The sequence below is a fragment of the Balaenoptera ricei genome, chromosome 15, assembly GCF_028023285.1.
Source record: "Balaenoptera ricei isolate mBalRic1 chromosome 15, mBalRic1.hap2, whole genome shotgun sequence".
Lineage (NCBI taxonomy): Eukaryota > Metazoa > Chordata > Mammalia > Artiodactyla > Balaenopteridae > Balaenoptera > Balaenoptera ricei.
Window position 1 is genome coordinate 88,265,374 of NC_082653.1, and position 17,930 is coordinate 88,283,303.

General features: G+C 60.0%; 1 protein-coding gene and 1 long non-coding RNA gene across 5 annotated transcripts in view; both read left to right on the forward strand.

Moving 5' to 3' along the window:
- MAD1L1 (mitotic arrest deficient 1 like 1) overlaps positions 1-17,930 on the forward strand; it is a 339,612-nt gene that overhangs the window by 149,319 nt on the left and 172,363 nt on the right. For 2 of the 4 annotated variants that reach the window (XM_059897371.1, XM_059897372.1), the window contains one exon: positions 9,928-10,072. The exons of 1 other annotated variant lie outside the window; for it this stretch is intronic. In XM_059897371.1, coding sequence (XP_059753354.1) covers positions 9,928-10,072 — 145 coding nt within the window. Of the gene's footprint in view, positions 1-1,801; positions 1,864-9,927; positions 10,073-17,930 lie in introns of those variants that run through there. One more of the 4 variants, XM_059897374.1, reaches the window with a different exon arrangement.
- Positions 2,912-4,829, forward strand: LOC132349641 (uncharacterized). The gene is made up of 3 exons (XR_009497714.1): positions 2,912-3,149; positions 4,096-4,561; positions 4,703-4,829. It is a non-coding gene; the product is annotated as an uncharacterized LOC132349641 (long non-coding RNA).

The following is a 17,930-nucleotide window of genomic DNA, read 5'->3' on the forward strand; positions in this document are numbered from 1 at the left end:
TCTTGTTTTTTGACCCTCCCTGCCTTGGAGCGCAGACCGCATTCTGGCTTAGTGTTTGGTACTTGGGGCTCAGTACCTAGTACCGGTGGCTCAGTGCTTGGTCCCTGAGGTGGACTGCTTAGTACTGGGTACCCAGGGTTTAGCACTCAGGACTTGAGGCTCAGTATTCAGTGCCGCTGCCTGGACCGGGCCCTGGCGCGTCCCTCCGGAGCTGTTTTAAGCATGTGTTTAGCCACGTTACCCTGTTACGGGGCTGCTCTGGGTGTTTGAAGCTTGTTTACTTCTTCGCATCCTGACCTCATCTGTCCCAGACCTCTTTGCACCCCTCGGGACCCCTCAGTGAGGTGCACGTGAATGCCCCCGGCGTGCCCCTTCCTCTCCCTCGGTGGAGGTGGTTGACCCCGGCCTGCACCCCATGCTCCTGACTCCCTGGGGGTGGGTGTGGGTCTGCCTTGAGGCGTTTGCCGTCCTTGACCCAGGCAGGGAGACGGGGGGTCTGGAAGGACAGAGACGGCTGTGCTGCGGGGGCAGCCCGACCCTCAGCATCATCGGCCACGTGGAGCTCTGCGACCCTGGGACGGCCACTTAGCTGCCACCCAGCTGAAGGAGGAGGGGGAGTCGGATGGGACTTGGGGAAGAGCACCGGGCCTGCTGCTCTGCGGGCTCTCCCCCGCCGCCCTCGTGCCCACGCAGCCTGGCTTCAGAACCACCCTGGGCAGGTCCACGGAGGCCGCTGCCACAGGGGGCCTGGAGGCTGTGGCGTCTGTTCAGACCAGAACAGGAGGATCGCTGGGCTCCGGATGTGGGAGGGTGGGGCGCAGCGTGAGGGGATGGTGCATCGGGTGGCGCTTCTCTCATTGGTAAGGGGTCCTGTGTCGGCAGCGCCCAGGGCTGGCCAGGCTGCTACGAGCTTCTGTGCCGCTAGCTCCACTTGGCCGGGCGGGGAGGGGACCGACCGCCAGTGGGCGGAGGCCTTTCTGGACCTTACATCAGGCAGAGCGCAGTGACAGGCAGCCTGTCTCTGTAAAGGACCCGCCGGTAGTAAATAGTTCTGCCTCTTCAGGCCACAGAATCTCTGTCACAGGAAAGCAGCCGCAGATGCCACGTGAGGAGCGGGTCGGGCCGTGTTCCAGCCAAACTGTATTTCCAGAGCAGGCGGCGGACAGTTTGCCGAGCGCGGTGTAGAAGGTCCCTCTCCCTGGGTCCGGCTTGGCTGTCCCGTCTGCAGGCCGTGTGCCGGACCCGCATCCTCAGGGACGCTGTGGGGCTTAGTGAGATGGTGCACGTGAGAGGTCAGAAGGTCCCCTCCGCTGCATGGGGCGTCTGCGCCACCTGAGCGCCGGGTCACCTTAGTTACCCGTCCACCGTCTTCCCCCCGGGTTGTGCTGAGAGCTGGAGCTCGAGGGTCCAGGGCAGCTGCTCTGCAGGATCTGAGGGGCCGACTTGCCCTCTGCTCCCTGCCGTGCCTGTGTCCTGAGTCCCGGGGGCCCCCTGGGGTGGGCTGAGGGCATCCTGCTGTGAGCCTGGCAGCCAGCACTGGGGAGCTGCAGCCGGCCTCGCTTGGGCTCCTCACCCCGGAATTTGGAGTCAGCCCCACCCACCCGTGCGGTTACAGGTTGGTAACGGATCAGCAAAATTGGATTATTCATTATGGTTGGGCTTGAATTGAAATTGCAAAGGGTAGTTTGCCTCCTCACATTTCAAGGTCAGATGAGAGTATTTACTGTGTGGCCTCTGTTTATCTGGGAATGCAGATTGAATTTGGCGAATCGAATCGATGAGAAGTTCGGAGTTGGGCGGAGGAGAGATGGCGGGGAGGCCGGCTGCAGCTCCCCAGCCTGCCCCTCGCCGTTCCTTTGATTGGTAATTACTTCATCCTTTGTCTTTCTCATTCTCTTGTTTTGTTTCCACTGTTTGGATTTCTTATTTTTTTCTGAGAAATGTGTAATGACACTTGGAGGCATTAGGGTTGGAATTAGATGCTGTACGTGAAGACGGCTGTGTGCCACGCCGGGCCTGGGCGTCGGGGGTGACGGGGCGAGGCTCACGGCTCCTCTCCTAGGCGGCCGCTCCTGAGTCTGAGCGGGACCCAGAACGGAGGGGCTGCCCACCTCCCGCCCTCCTGTCTCCCCGGTCCCCTTCCTTCTCCCCACACACGCCGAAGCTACCCCTTGACCAGACTGACGGAGCCCAGGGTCCCATTGCTGCGCCCAAGACCTGATCTCAGCCTTTGGTCCAGGCTGGCCGTGCGGTGAGAGGGTGCCCACGTGTGTAGTCGGGGCTCTGGTCTGAATAAGAGCCTGGCTTGTGTCCACCGGCTGTGTGTGCCCCGTCCGGGGATAGGGATATGGTAGCGATGCCCCTTCCTCTCGGGTTGTGTGGACACAGCAGGACCCAGGGGTGCACGAGCGTGCTGGGCACCACGGAGCTCCCAGCTCCTGACCTCTGCTTTCTTCTTTAGTCCCGTGTGAAGCTTCAGAAAAGGAGACGGTGGTACGGATCTCAACCAGCTCTTTTTCAAGGCGGTCTCTCGCTGGATGCGGCTTCTCTGCTTAGCTGGGTGCAGATGGTGGGTCATGCCGCTGCGCCCCGTTAAGGCAGCAGCACGGGGGCTTCACCGTGTGCACACTTGGCATGTGCTTTGCGCTCTGCACGTGCCTTGAGAGTGTCCCCGCCGGCCCGTTAGGCAGAGAGCAGTGGCTGCCCTCTTATCGCTGAGGAAATGGAGGTTCGGAGAGTTTTCTGCAGCACCTGACTCCGACGCTGAGGCACTCGTGCCCGGGACTCAGGGCTGCGGTCGCTCGTTCCCGTCCAGAAGCAGCGGCGGGTTTCCGCTCCCGTGATTGTGCTGCCCCCGGGGCACACCCAGGCTCTGCGTGGCAGCAGCCTCTCTGGGCAGGGGCGTGGGAGCGGGAGCGGCGTGCCTCGGCGCCGACCCCCGCCACCTGGGAGAGTCTTTCCGGAACCAGTACCTGGCTCCATCTGACCGTCCGCCCTGCCCTGCCGAGCTGCCGCGTGGCTCCTGGCCAGGCCCGTGGACACGGCGGGCGTGGCTCCCTGCGGCTGAGTGAAGCTGGGTCTGGCCTTGGCCTGGGCTGTCCTTCGAATGCAGGAGGCTGTGGAGTGGCTAAAGGGGAGCCTCGTGACAGGTGAGGTTTGTATGTTCGGTCAGGAGGGGTGATGGGGGAGCAGGCAGCCGAGGGGGCCAGTGAGGAGGGGCGGCCTGGACCAGGTCTGGGGGTGCAGACGCGGGGAGCCTGTGCTCAGCGGGCGTGGGGCTGTCAGGTCTGCGGAGCCCTGGTGGAAGGGAAGGGGGGCTGTCGGGGGTGAGTCCGGGGCTCAGCAGGCGCGGCTGTCAGCGGTGGCGCCCTTGGGGGCAGGGGTGAGGGGGGTGGAGCGGGAGCAGGCAGACCCCCGGAGGTCGGGGGCAGCGTCCAGCCCTCCCTCCCTGGTGGGGTCCTGTCCTTGCCTCCGTGTGGAGCCCACTTCCGGGTTCCTTCAGTCCCACCTGTTTCCTGTGCTGATCTGGGTGGGTTCTCGTCGTCTCGAGACCCCATTCGGATACTGACCCTTCCTGGTCTGTATCTGCAGCAGCTCCCTTAGAGGGTCTTTGCTCCAGAAGCGGTTCTGTGCGGGTGGTGGCCCTGCCCACCCTGGCCCCTCTTGTCTGTGGCCCACGCCCACCCTGGCCCCTCTTGTCTTTCCCACAAATGCATCCTGCAGAGCGCCGAGATGAGGCACGGCTGGGCGAGCACACGGGTCCCGGCTGCGGGCGGCCTTGCTGCCGTTTTGCTGTTGCGCAGCTGCCCGGGCTGCCTTCAGGACCGGAACGTGGGGACCACCAGAGGGCCCGTGGGCTTCGTGCAGGATGGCGCGTGGGGCCTCTGCTCCCGCTGCTGGCGCCATAGCCCTGCTTCCTTAGAAAACCACCAGGGCCTGTGCTCAGGGTGCTGGTGGAGAGAATTTGGGGAACCGAAGCCTTGACTGGAGGAAACGGGAGGTGCGGGTACGAGGGAGGCCGTGTGGCCCCCCCTTGCCGGTCAGCGTGTGGTCTGCTGCTTTGCGGTGTCCCTCCATCCACTGTTTCTCCGCCAGGCCATGGCTTCCAGAAGTAAGCGCCGAGTCTTAGCAGTGAGGAAGTCTGCGTTGCGTGGGCACCCCCAGCAGTGCAGCGCCCCTGCCGGTTCCCTCCCGAGGAGGCGGCCAGCCCGTAGCTGAAGCCCTTCTGGCTGGAGGCCGGCCGCTCTCCAAGCAGCCCTTCCCATCCTCGGGCAGCTCTGAGAGAGACTTCTCACCGGGATCTGGCCACCTGGAGGCCAGCTGTGCGTCCTGTGTCCTCCGTGCCCCTGCCCTGTCCTCACAGCCAGTGAGTCACGAGCGTCCTCACCGTGCCCTTGGACGGCCTGGCACCCACGGCGCTGCAGCCCCGGGGCTCCGTCTGGCCGGGTCTCATCCCTGCCGGTTTCTCCCCGCTTCGCCTGCCGCCACAGGGCGTCTTGGCAGCCCTGCCCATCGAGCTGGTGGTGACCTTGCTCTCAGCTGAAACCCTGACCTCCGTCCGGTACGTGCTGCAGCTCAGTCGTGTCCCGAGTCCACGCGCGCCAGCCACAGCCCCGTGCCGTGTCGGATCAGCCGGCTCTTGCCTGCCCTTTTCTGCTCTGCCCTGTCCTTTCCACGGCCCTTCCTTTCGCTCTCTCCACAGGCGGGCGTGGAGAATTTTCAGTTTCGGAGGCTTCCCTGAGGAGCTGTGGTGGCACCAAGGCCCGCTGTCCTCCTCCTCCGGGTGGCTCTGTGGCCGGCCTCGAGCCCTCACGCCCCCGACAGACACACACACGGTGAGTCACCTACTTGGTGGTGGCTTGGCTTGTCCCGCCTGGTGGCCGGGGCACACGGGGCACCGAACTGGAGAGACTGGAGGTCGGGCACCGTGTCCTGGTCGGGGCGGAGGGGCCTCGAGTCAGTGGCAGCCCCCGAGGCTTGATCACCTATCTGTGGGACGGGGACACTTGGAGAGCACGTGTGTGGTGGGTTTGATCTCTGCTCCTCAGAGCCCCAAGCGTAAGGAAGCCTTAGGGACTTGGCAGAAGTGTGAATTAAATTTTATTAATATCATCCTAGTTTCCTGCGAAGGTGTAGCCACCAGGAATCAGTGTGCACGTGCAGTCGTGTCCACATCTTAACCCGCAGGGCGCCGGGTGGGTAACCGCGGGCTCTCGGGGAAGTACTCTTGGGCAGTCGTCAGAAATAAAGGGCTTGCCTAATCCCGTGTGTCCGCGTGAACGTCTCGGCCGCATGTCACCGACCGCAGGTTTGCTCGCCTCAGAGCTGTTCTTGGTTTGAACGTGGGCCCGGCCACGGCTGCCGGGTGTTTCCGCCCCCGTGCTGCCCTTCCAGGCAAGACTGGGCGCCAGGCCCCCGGCCCACACCAGCTCGGAGCGAGGGCTCCGCACAGCGGGGCGGTCCTTCCTGGGGTCGGTTGCCCCGCCCCGTCCGCGTGCTTCCTAGAGGCGCTGGCCAGCCCTTCGGGCCTCCTGCCCCGCAGGCGAGTGTCACGGCACGCCCCTTGGCACCGGGATGCCGCGGTGGCGGCTGGAGCTGGGAGGAGGTGGATGTGGAGGGCGGGCGCGCCGTGTGGGGGCCGGGCGGAACCGCGCTGAGAGGGAGAAGGTCGGTCGTTCAGGTGTTGCCTGCGGCTTCACAGCGTGCGTGTCCTTTCATCCGTCCTTGAAAGTGGATCTCCTTAGGCTGGGGGTTTTCTGATGAAGATGACATTACAGTGGGCTGCAGCGGCCCGTCACAGCGCAGAGAGGGGTTCTCAAAAGCTCAGGCCTTACTTCCTTCCGCAGACGCCAGCTCAGAAAGGTACTGATGGATGAACGTGCCGTCGTCTCCTCTGAGAACTGAGGGTTTCATTTTGAACTCCCAGAGGTTCACGGAAATGCCACTGACCTCGGGGTTCAACGTAAGCACGGAACCAGAGGTGTAGTTTCTTATGGGTTTTCTCCTCTTTACTTCACAAGGAAGGCCGCGATTGAACGAGAGGGCGTTCCGCAGGGAAGAGGCGGCCGTGTGGTGCTGGCGCTCTGGGTCGGGCCTCCAGGGCTCGGGGACCCACAGGCCTCTGTTCGCAGAGCGGTGGCCGCCGGGCCTGCGGCCCAGGCTGCAGGAGGCCCTCTCTGGAGAGGCTGCAGGTGTGCTCTCACCCCCCAGCACATGAGGACAGGGAGGGCCGCCCGTCGGCGGGTGTTGTGAAAAACCACTTTGGGACACTTCGGGGGGAGTTCTTGGAAACGTCAGAAAACCACACTCCTGTGGAAGACCAGGCCCTGTTTGCGCCAGTTCGTCCACCCCTTGTCCCCCGAGGCCCGGCTGTTCACGGCCCCTCCTCTCCCGCCCACCGGGACGTCCCCACCCTGCGGGGTCACCCCCTCGAGCGCACCCTGAGCTCTTGCCGCTCCCCCGAGAACCTGTAGACCAAAGCCAGCGCCTCCTGGGCCGCCCCCTGCACCTGCGTTGTTCTCAGAGGTCCTCGTCTCTGCTCGCCGCCTTTTCCCCTCTCGCTCTCTCCTGCCCTCTCCACGCGGCCCTTCTCGGTTGCTCTTCCTCCCCTTTCTGCCTGCGCCCTCTGGCCCCTCCTGGCCCCTGGCGCACGCCCGGCGGCTTCAGACCCCCTCGTGCTGCCCTCTGGGGCGGTGCGGCGCCCTCTCACGTGAACAGCGCCTCTGCCCTGCTCTGCTCTAGCCTCTGGGGCCTTCCCTGCTTTCCCTCCCTCCCGAGCTGGTCACGGATTCGCCGCTTCTCGTCCGTCTTCTGCCCGTGGCAGTCCTGCGCTCCAGCCTCCCTTTCCCAGCTCTGCTTCGCCAGCCGGCGGCCTCTGCGGCCCGCGCGGAGGGGCGCCGGGGGGAGAGCCGCAAGGCCGTGGGGAGGGAGGCCCGTGCCCCGTCCTCCTCCCGGAAGAGGGGCTCCTGCCGCTTCCTTTCCTGCCGGTGGCGCTGGGGCAGCCCTTCCCCTCCCGGCAGCACCGACTCCGGCTGGCGCAGGCCCGACAGCAGCGGTGCCCCCGCAGAGGCGTGGGTCCCGCTGCTCCAGATGGAACGGTTTCAGGGCACCCCAGCGGCCCCCTGAAGTCATCCGGGCGCCTCTTTCTCCTCTTCCCTTTCCAGTGCGCCGCGCCGCGCCGCGTGGGAAGCCTCTGCTCCGCAGAGCGCACGGCGTCTCTCCCGAGACCCGCATGGATCAGGACGAGAGCCTGGGGGCTGGGCCCGTGGTGCCGCTTGACCCCTGCTGTCTCTCGGGGCTGGGCCAGTTTGTCGCCGGGCCTCAGGAGAGTCAGAGCCAGGCTGCGGCGGCCCAAGCAGCGCTCTGTGGGCAGTGCCAGCAGCACCGCCTCCTGTAAGCTGCCCAGGTTGGATTTTTAGGTCTCGTCCAGCTTTAAGAAAAACTGAGTACTGATGGAACGTTAGGCCTCGTGGCAGGCCTTGGAACTCGGGGTGACACGGGGCCGGCGAGCCTGAGGATGGAGCGCCTCCACTGGAGACCCCAGGAGACCCCAGCCCGGGCCGAGTGCCACTCGGGCCAGCCTTCCGGGGGCTGCCCTCCCAGAGCTGCTTGCTGGTGCCTGGGGTTGGGTGTCCTCTGCTTCATTGCCTCCCATCTTGGTTTCTTGAAAAGCATTTCACGCGGGGAAGGACAGGTGGTTTTTCTAAGCGGGCAGGAGCTGTGCCCACCTGGGCCAAGCCCCAAGCCCCGAAAGGCTCGGTCGTCTCCTGTGGGAGCTGCTGGACATGTGACTGGCGCTGTGTCCTGCACTTGACATACTTGTTCTTATGACATCTTGGGCCTGGTCTGGGGCCTCAGGCCCACCCGCGTTTTAGGGGCCCACACAGTGAGCTGGCAGTGACAGGCCAGGTGCAGGTGAGGTGTGCCCTGGGCCAGGCCCCAGGAGTCGGGGTCTCCAGCTCTCTGCAGGTGGACAGCAGTTCCCTGTGGCCTTCATACCTGCCCTTGGGGAGGAGGCCTCCAGACCTCTGTATGGGGACACCGTGCTCCCGAAACCGTGGGTCTTGGGGTTCGTCAGTTCCCACCAGGGCTGTCCCCAGAAAGCTCGTGCTCAGAGCAGCCCCGTCCCCTGCAAGCTGGCGTTGGCTGCTGCCACCTGGCCTCGGCAGCTTGGACAAGGGAACCCGAGTTCCTCTACTTAAATCACACGGCGCAGCAGTGATTCAGAACGCTATGCACTTGCCCACCTGAAGTCAGTGATTCCAGAGTCGATTTCACAGTCCTTGATTATGAAATTGGCCTATGAATAGTTTTAAATTGAACTAGAACTCAAAATGGTCTCTTTAAATGTCTGTTTGAATGAATACTTGTTTTGTTTTATTCTATTATACGTCTTTGGTTACGAAGCACGCAGAGGTGGCAGGGGCCCTCGGCCAGCTGTGCAGGGGGACTCGCTCTTAGAGGAAGGCTTTCTGAGGCGGCTGCGAGGGGTGAGGCGCGGGGCCCCTGGGTGAGAATGCTGCTCGGCTCCGAGACCAGGCGTTCTCTGAGTCTCTTACAAAGTCCCGCCCACGTTTACTCTCAAATTATAGTTAGCTGTTTAAAGAATTATACTAAATTACGATAAAAAATAAGCCCATACTCACTCAGATGTGAAATAGAAAAAATGAGCACAGCGGAGGCCACCTCCAAAGAAAGCATTGTCTGCCATCCCTGTGGATTAAGGTGTTCTTGAAATCGTGTAATCAAAGCAAAAAAAGAAATAATTCGACGCCAGGAATGATACAAGATGCAGGTGGTGTTGTCTGTAGCCCCTCAGCTCCAACCTTTATATTTTCGAAGTCATCTCGTTGTCATTGGGCGTCCCCCCAGCTAAATGTTACAAATAGCACCTTGTAATATAATCCTGATAAGATCTCAAAAGAAAAATACAGAAGCAGAATATTAAAGGTTTGTCTTGGAAAGAGGTTTCCTCTGCTTGAAAGAATGGCGTGGACACGGCATCTTCGGCCCATGCTTCACGGTTCGCCCGCCCACCCGCCCGTGGGGTTAGCGCTTCCTTTTCCTGGGGCGTCCTCCCTCCCGGGAGCTCTCCTGATCACCGTCCCCTCAAAAAGCCGGGGGCTGTCTACGGGTGGGCACCTCCCGTGTAGGTGGGGCAGGACGCGGGTTCCTGAAGCCTGTGTGGGAACAGGCCAGGGCAGAGGACGGTCCCTACAGGTTGTGAAGGACTGATGGAGTTTTGAGGGAAAGAGCGGCAAAGACCAAACTCTGAAGGTGCCCTGCCAGGAAGCTGGCATATGAGCCCATGGGTGCCCACCCGATCTGCAGTCTGAGGGACGGCTTGGTGGCACCGGAGGCTGCCCAGGCGAGAGGCTGTCACGGTAACCGGAGAGCAGCGTCAAGTGTGTGAACTGACGCAGGGCGCTGGCCGCGTGGAGGGAAGCGGGTGCCCCAGGGTCTGCCCCCTGCTGTCAGAGCTCTGCGGGGGCTCGACTCTGCAGGACGTCTGTGGAAGAGGCCCACCCTGGGCTGGTACTTGACGTCCCCGCGCCGCCGCACAGAGCTGCGCATCTGTGGCCGACTGCGGTTCGGATGGGAAGTGCCTGCCCTGGTAATTTAACTCATTCAGAGGCGCCCTCCCGAAGCCCGCGCTGCTGGCAATTTTCCCCATTGTGTGTGGAGTTGAGCTTCCCTCCCCCGCGCCTTCCGTGTTCTGGGATCACCCTGGGCGGCTCTTTGAAATCCAGAAACTCCTGAAAGGCTTTAAGTAGCTATTCAGAAGTGAGGAAGTGACAGCGGGCTGGTTGCACGTGGGGCTCTATTTTGGGACCTGAGTGACGTGGGCCGTGCTGGGCCTGGGGGGGCCGTCGCTGGGTGCTGTCCTGGGGGCCAGGCCTCATCACTCTGCCCTTTTGCCTCTTGCAGTGCCCGGGTGCTGGAGAAGGCCCGGCTGCAGCTCCAGGAGGAGGTCCGCCAGCTCAGCAGCCAGCTGCTGGAGGAGAGGAAGAAGCGGGAGATGCAGGAGGCCCTGGCCCGGCGGCTGCAGAAGCGGGTCCTGCTGCTGACGAAGGTACGGGGCGCCTGCCGCAGGGGGGCCTGCCTTCCGGGCCAGCAGCGCCCAGCCCGTCCCTGCCGTGTCCACGCTTAGTCTTCTCCCCAGGCCCCCACGTTTGCCAGGGTCTTTGCCAGGTGCGGTGCACCCAGAACCACCAGTGACCTGTGTCCTCACTTCTCGATCAGTTAGACACACACGGCGCTGCCTGTGAGTCACGGCTCAGATCAGACTGAGCTCTCCTCTCAGCAAAGGAGAGCATCTTGGCGGTTTAGCCAGCCTGCGCATTTTTGCCCTGTATTGCCAGGAGGGTTCTGAAATGCAGACCCTGGGTTTCCCTGCTGGGCCTCTCCTCCTTGTGAAGGGCAGAGCCCGGGGCCTTCACGCACTGACCTGGGGTATCGGGGTGTCAGCCCCGACCCCCTGTGTCTCACGGTGGGGTCAGCCCTCCCTCCGGCCTGGTGGGCAGGCGCGGCCTTTCCTTCCTTCGGAGCCCAGGGAGCGCAGGGTAGACCGCAGTGGGAAACTGTCACCTGTGTGCAGGTGCACCGGGCGGGATGCATTCCTGCTCCCAGCTCCGTCTGGGGGGCCGGGTTTTCACTAACTGTGCTCAGCCTGAGCGGCTCTGACGTCTGGCTCGATAAGCAGAGCTCGCTGGAGCATGAATTAAGGTTTTTGTGTGAGAGAGCGTTATTTAAAATGTTGCCTTGGATGCTGAAATTTCAGAAGACAAGGAAGGAAAAAGCCAGAAACTGTCCCCAGATGCTCTCTAGGCGAGGGTCGGGGCTGTCCAGATGCTGGCGGACTCCTCCCACCTGCCCTCAGGCTGATAGTGAGCTGCCAGGCGGGTGCGCTGACCTGGCGGGGCGGGGGCGGCGGGCTGGGGGCAGGGGCGTCCCCCTGGGAAGTCTCAGCAGTCACGTCTGACAACTGTTTGCCTGTTCTTGATTGTTTGATAAAAACCTGGGACCTCCCAGTTATGAAGCTTTTAGGAGGCAGGTCACATCCCGGCTGCTGAAAGCCCGCCGTCTCCCGGCCTCTCCAGCACATCCCCTGCCGTGTGTGTCACGTCACTAGAGCATCCTGGGGTCAGGCTTGGTCGACCTCGACACCAGCCTTGCAGGCAGCCCCACAGGGGACATGCCTGGTGAGTTTGCGAGCTGTCCTCGTGCGGGGCCCGTCGGTCTTGTCCGTGTCGTCCACTTCTAGTGCCCGTGCTGCCCGGCGAGTGTCCTGTGGGCAGGATTGGCAGCCTGGCGGCTCGGCCCCCTGCTCTGCTTTACCAGGATTGCATCGGTTCACTGGGACAGATCCCCCGCTGGGAGCCCTGGTGCACCGGGCGGCTCCTCAGCGGGGCCGCGTATCTCCAACGCCGCGGAGTCCGCGCCCTCGGTATCCATCTGCACCTCCGTGATCGTGCGCTTGTGCCTGGCTTCCTTCTTGGGCAGTTTCTGTCCTTGAAGGTCACTGCTCTGGGCTCCCGAGGCAGGAAACTTCCACTCCTCTCTTCCCCCTGCTCAGCAGGTTGGAAGCTGATAGCGCTTTTTGGTCTAATTCGGTCCTGGCCCTGGCCCGCTGCGCTGACAGGCATAGCTCTTAGAGAGGGGTGGGGGGGGGGGGGTGTCGATTGCCTGGCACTGACGGATGACTTACACCAACTGTGGCTCGGAGGCATGTTTGCAATGGGTCAATGGCCAGGTCAGGCGTGCGGGGTCCATCTTGCCAGCCGCATGATTAAGCTGTTCATCGGGCCGGTCTGCAGAGGGTGGCCAGGCTGCCGCTTCCTGGTTGGAGCCGAGCACGTCCACGCCCCCCCACCCCCACCCCCCCCCCACCCCTCGGTGGCCCCGTGGGTTCGCACGGCGGCTCCCTCGTGGTCTGCGTGCTTCCTGTTCGAGGCACCTCCAGGGTGGCAGCTGTCAGGTCTCGAGGATGCTTTGGTTGCTGATCTTCCCCTGTCTTCTTTGGGAGACACCCCCACCCCTCTGGGAGCCCCCAGACCAGCTCCCTGGGGCAGGGCGTGCATAGTGCGGTGTCCCGCCCTCTGCTGCGGCGCTGGGCCAGGTGCGCTGACGGGGCTCTCGCTCCTGCGTCCCATCGAGGGCCCTATTTGTGTGTTTGACATTTCAGAGTACAGTGCTTGGAATGTGCGATTTTATTTTGAGACCTTATTAAGCATCTCCAGTCTAAGGGTTTAATTGTTACTGATAGCTAAGAGTGTAATTACCTTGGTAAAATACCATGACTATTTTAAGCAATTGAAAATTGGCTTCCAGAACTGGGTGAACACAAACCATTTTCCTATTTGAAATGAGCTATTTCCAGCGTGCCCCTAATATTCCACAATATGGTAACAGAATCTTATTTATAGACTCTAAGCAGTAAAAGCTAACTTTTAGCATGAATTTTTTCAAAAAATGAAAGTAAAAGCCTCCCTTCCCCCTCTTTCCTACGCCCCCCACCGACCCCCATTCCCTAGTGGAGCAGCCTTTGGAGGAGGACACCGGTCATTGGTGTCTTATCTCCAGGGTCACGGTCTGGTAGTGATGTCGTGTCCCGCCCCCCCACCGTGGGACCCCTGCTGTTGCTGCTTAAGAAACAAATACGTGGGCAGAAGGTGAGCTTTTGGGAAATCAAGGCAGGAAGTACATGGGGATGTCCCAGAAGAGGCCAGAGCTCCCCTTGCCTTGTGTCCAGAAGAGGCTGTCCTGGAGGAAGGCTCCCGGGGGCAAGTCTCCCTGGGCCGGGGGAGCGGTCGTCGCTCAGGGGTCCGTCGACTGCCGGGACTCCCTCCCCGCCCAGGATCGTCGTTAGGCCCAGGAGGCTGCCCTCAAGTCTCCCGGTCCTTTTCTGACGGAGGGCCTTTGGTTGGGTATTGGGATTTGTGCTACTTACCTTGTGTAAACGTAGCTCTCTCTGTTCCTCGTGTTCGCTTGACAGCTTTGAGAAATCACCTGTGGTTTGGCAGGAGCTGTGTGATGGTGAGGCTTGTCCAGCTGCCGGCCAAGCCGCAGTGGGGTCAGCGGCTCAGCAGCGGGGAGGCCCAGGCTTGGGCCAAGGGTGGCACGTCCCCGTGGCTCTCTGCTGAAGCCCCGTGCCTTCCAGAGCTGCTGGCGCCGACCCAGGAGACGAGGAGAGCAGCCTGTTCGCTCTGAGGTTCTCCATTCCTTCCTGATCTCAAGTAGCTCAGCCCTGCGGGGATGCGGACAGTTCCTGCTTTGTACCTGGAGAAGTCGGGCTGTGCGTTAGGTCAGAAGGAGTGGGGAGACCCCTGGGTTAAAGTCAGCCCTCACATCCTTGAATTCTGTCCTGGACAGCAGGTGATGAGTGTTCTGGAGGGAATATAGGCAGGTGGGTAGGCTCTGTGTCCCTGGTGGGGGCGGGCTGGGCGGTGGCCCCGCTTCTGTGGGCACGTCGAGGTGTGGAATGCTGCTCGCAGAGCCTGTTCCCACAGTGCCTGTCCTGGGGTGCACCCCCCCCCCCCCAGTTGTGGGAGAGTCCCGGCCCCCCGGGTCTGCACCAAAACCCGGTGGCTCTGGTTTGACTCACTGTGGTGGGTACGGAGGCACCAGCTCATTGTGTGAGACCCCGGAGCCCAGTGAGGTGCCGGCCTCCATGTCCTCTCTGTGAAGGGCCTGCCCCCGCCTTGCCCTCCCGGTTTGGGGGTTTTAGAGGGTTGTTTCCGCCCTGAGCCGATGGGAGTCTTGGTTGGAGACGCCTGAGGCAGACGTCCTCTCCTGGGCCCTCTTCACTCCTCCCTGTGTCTGGGGATGAGCAGGAGTTGTCACCTTCGTGCGGTCCAGCTGTCGGCTTTGTTACCTTGATGGCGGCTCTTTGTGGGTCATGATGAACTGATCTTTGGAGATGAGGAACTCTTCTCTTCTCTCTGATGTATTGTTTTACCTTTTACATTTGGGTGTCACCTGCACCTGGAGTTGATTTCGGGTGTGAGTGAAGCAGTTGACAAGATGATTTTTCCCCATTGAAAGTGCCATTGATCCAGCACCGTTTCTGGAAAGACCCCTCTGTTCCCTGTGTGCGGTCTCGTTGCCTTAACTGTCAGTCAGTGACTGCCGATGGGCAGCTCAGCTTCTGTGTCCTCTGTTCTGCCCATTGGTTCCGTCTGTCTTTCTGCGAGCACCACCCTGTCTTCACTGATGCAGCTTTATTGTGCTTTGATGTCTGGTAGTAAACCTCCAGGTTGATTATTGTTCTTTAAGTTTCTCTGGCTCCTTTTGGTCCTTTGCATATCCTTATACATTTCAGAATCAATTTGTTAGTTTACACACAAAAAATCTGCTGAAATATGGTTGGGATTACAATGAATTTACAATAAATTTATAAACCAGTTTGGGGAGAAATGACACCTTAACATTATTTCATCTTCTGAACCACAACATTATATATTCTTCCACTTATTTAGATCTTCTTTAATTTCTCTCAGCAGTATTTGGTAGTTTTTAGGGTAGAAGTCTTGCGCATTGTTAGATACTCCCCCCGCCCAAGTGTTTTCTGTTTTGATGTGGTTGTAATGGTATCTCTCAAGGATTTTACCTTCTCTGTGTTGTTGCTGGTCTATGCACTTAAGAGTCTATGCACTTAAGTGCTGGAAATGCCCTTAAGAGTCTGTACCTGATAGTCCTGCTAAATCCCTTAGTGCGAGAGCAGTCTCCCCGTGGACGAGCCTGGCTGCTTGCGGGTGCTTGTCTCATGCAGAAGATCTCAGGAAGCTTCGGTAATTCACCACTAAGTGCCAAGTGTGCTGTTTGTTTTTTGTAGATACTCTTTATTGGATTAATGAAATCCCCATCTACTTGTAGTTTTCTAAGAGTTTTTATCATAAATGCCTACCCCATGAATTTTGATGTGGGTTATTTTTATTATTCTGTTGAAAATATTTTCTCGTATTCTCTCTGGATTTGTAAAGGCTGACCTTCAGGCAAGGTTTACATGTTCCAAGCTCATAACTTAGGCAGATGGGAAGGCTGGAAAGGAATCAAAAGAAAGAACCCAAACTCATTCACTCACTTTGTCCTTCACTTGGTCGTTGCACAGATTCTTATGGGGCGTCTGTTCTAGGCACTGCTGAGGTGGCAGTAGGCTGGGCAGGGCTCTGAGCTCCTGGGGTCTCCCTGAGGTTGAGAGGGAACAAGCAAACAGAGACGAAGCCGGAGAAGCCAGGGAACAGCTCCCAGGAAAGGAGGAGACTGCTAGAGCCTGGTGGGTCGGTTAGTTTTATGTCCTTTAAAACACAATTTTAGATGCACAGGAAGTTGTGACGATGGTAGAAAGGGGGGTCCCCGTGCATCTTCCACCACTTCCTGGGTGGTAGCATCCTAGGTGATTCTAGTGCAGCATCAAGACCACAACTCATGTTCCTACTGTGTGTGCGTGTGTCAGGTTATCACCGCACAGATTTGTGTAAGTGCCGCTCATTCAAGATGCAGGATTGACCCTCCACCCGTGAAGGCCTCCTTGGGCTGCCCCCTCAAGCCACCCTGGCCCCCTACCCCCACCCCTAATCTGTTCTCCATCCTTGGAAATATTGGCAAGAACATTGTGTAAATAGAATCATACAGTATGTGACATTTAAAAATGTTCATGTTTTAAATTTAACAACTTTATTTTTTAGAGTAGTTTAGGTTTACAAAAAAATTAAACAGAAAATAGAGAGTTCCCATGTCTCTCTTCCCCCGCCCCACAATCCCCTACTGCTGACATTCCTGCATCAGTGTGTGGTACGTTGTTCCAACTGCTACATGAACTAAAGTCCACAGTTTACATTAGGGGTCGCTCTCTGTGCTGGATTCTCTGTGGGTTTTGACAAATGGTTAGTGTCGTGTGTCCCCCATCACAGTATCACACGGGGCACTTCACGGCCCTCACAGTCCTCTGTGCGCATCTGGGCACCCCTCCCTCCTTCCTCGCCACGGCAGCCCCCGATCCGGTCACTGCCTCCGTAGTTTCACGTTTTCCGGAAGGCCATGCAGTTGGAGTCCCACAGTGTGTAGCTTTTCAGACTGGCTTCTGTCACTCAGTAACATGCGTTTCAGGTGCCTCTGTGTCCTTTCTTGGCTTGAGAGCTCCCTTCTTTTTATCATGAAATAAAATCCATTCTCTGGATGTATCGCTGCTTATTTATCCATCACCTACTGAAGGACATCTTGGTTGCGTTTTTGAATAAAGCTGCTGTAATCATCCATGTGCATGTTTTTGTGTGGACATAAGTTTTCACCTTAAATGCCTGAATCATGTAGAAAGAGTGTGTTTAGCTTTGAATGCTTTTCACACCAGCACATCCTGCAGTAAGTCGTTGGCCTCTGTTTTGTGAAGCTTTTCACACACCGTGTTTTCTTTCCTTTTTGTGGAAGCTCGTTGAGGCGGGGGTACTTCCGTTTTACTGATGAGACACAGAGAGCAGGCGGATGGTGCTGAACCTGGAACCTGGGTAGGCGGGCCCTGGCCCTTCTGCCACGGCCCCCTGCTGGTGTCGCCCCGGCCGCCAGGCGTCCCTCCCAGGAGCATCTCAGTAGTGGCTGCTGGCACTGTCAGTGTCTCAGCTTTCTGTTTTCATTACACCTCCGAGCGTAACTGGGGGGCTCCTAGAATCCCTGGGGGCCTGGCTGGGGCGTTCTGGGGCCCCCGTCTGCTTTCCTGTGGCTGGTGAGTGAGGCCTGCGGCAGTGGGGACCAGGGCAGTGGGGCGGGGCGTGCCCCTGGGGGCCTGGCTGGGGCGTTCTGGGGCCCCCGTCTGCTTTCCTGTGGCTGGTGAGTGAGGCCTGCGGCAGTGGGACCAGGGCAGCGGGCGGGGCGGGGCGGGTGCCCTGGGGCGTGAGCACATCTGATCCGCGTCACCCCTGCTCCCTGGAGTCACCAGGGTCGCCGCAGTGCGGGCGCCCCCCCCCCCCCCCCCCCGTCAGCAGCTCCTGTCCTGTTGGCCCCGCGTCCTCCGCGGTGGGAACCTGCGTGCTGCCACCGCCGGGCCGGAGCGCGGGCACGTGGCTGACGCCGCCACGTCCTCATCGAGGCCCCTTACCTTGGAGGAAAGCAGATCATGTTTGTTTCTCTTGCAAAAGAACGTAAACGCCACCAGCTGCTTTTGATCACTCATGTTCGTCCTCTTCCCACGTCCTTCCTTAGAGTCGAGCTTCCTAATCTTATTAGAAGGATTTCTCTCGTGTGCCTCCTTTTTTAATGCTGAAAATTCTTGGTTTGGGTAGCACAGAAGGAAATACTTAAGAAGCTCAGAACCTGCTCTGTCTTCTGAGAAACGGAATCCTTTGTGTGCTCTGGCTCGGTCTTTGCCACCCACCGAGGCGGGGAGCACTGGCACCGTGGGCCCCCCTTCCATCTCAGCACATTGTGGCCTCAAGCGCAGCTGGGATGCTGGGGCTGGTAGGGATGGAGGGGGGCAGGTGCTGGATTGTTTATCTTTTGTTTCTCATCATGACCTGAAAGCAGCCCCCGCGCGTGGCTTATTCTGCACGTTGGCATTTGCATCACGCGTGGACGGTGAGAGGATACTGTCTCTCGACCGTGTGTTTGTTTGAAAACCTTCCTGTTGGGGCCACGGAGATGGGCGGTGTGCATCTGGCTTGTGCAGGTTTGGCGCCTTCAGGGCCGGGCAAGTTCTCAGCCTTCCCGTCCGTGGGAATCTCGGCCAGCCCTGGTGGGTTCAGGCAGCTGTGGAAGTCCCAGCACCACGGCATCTGAGAAGGAAAGCCCTGGAGCCAAGGCTGAGCGGCCGCGTCTCAGGCCTGACCGTGACCGGCTGTGGGCTGTGCTGCTGGCCCTGGGGCCCGTCCCTCCTGGGGCCTCGGCCATCAACGCTCCCCCGTCTCTGTCTGGGCGCCGGCCCGTCCTCTCCCTCCAGCCTG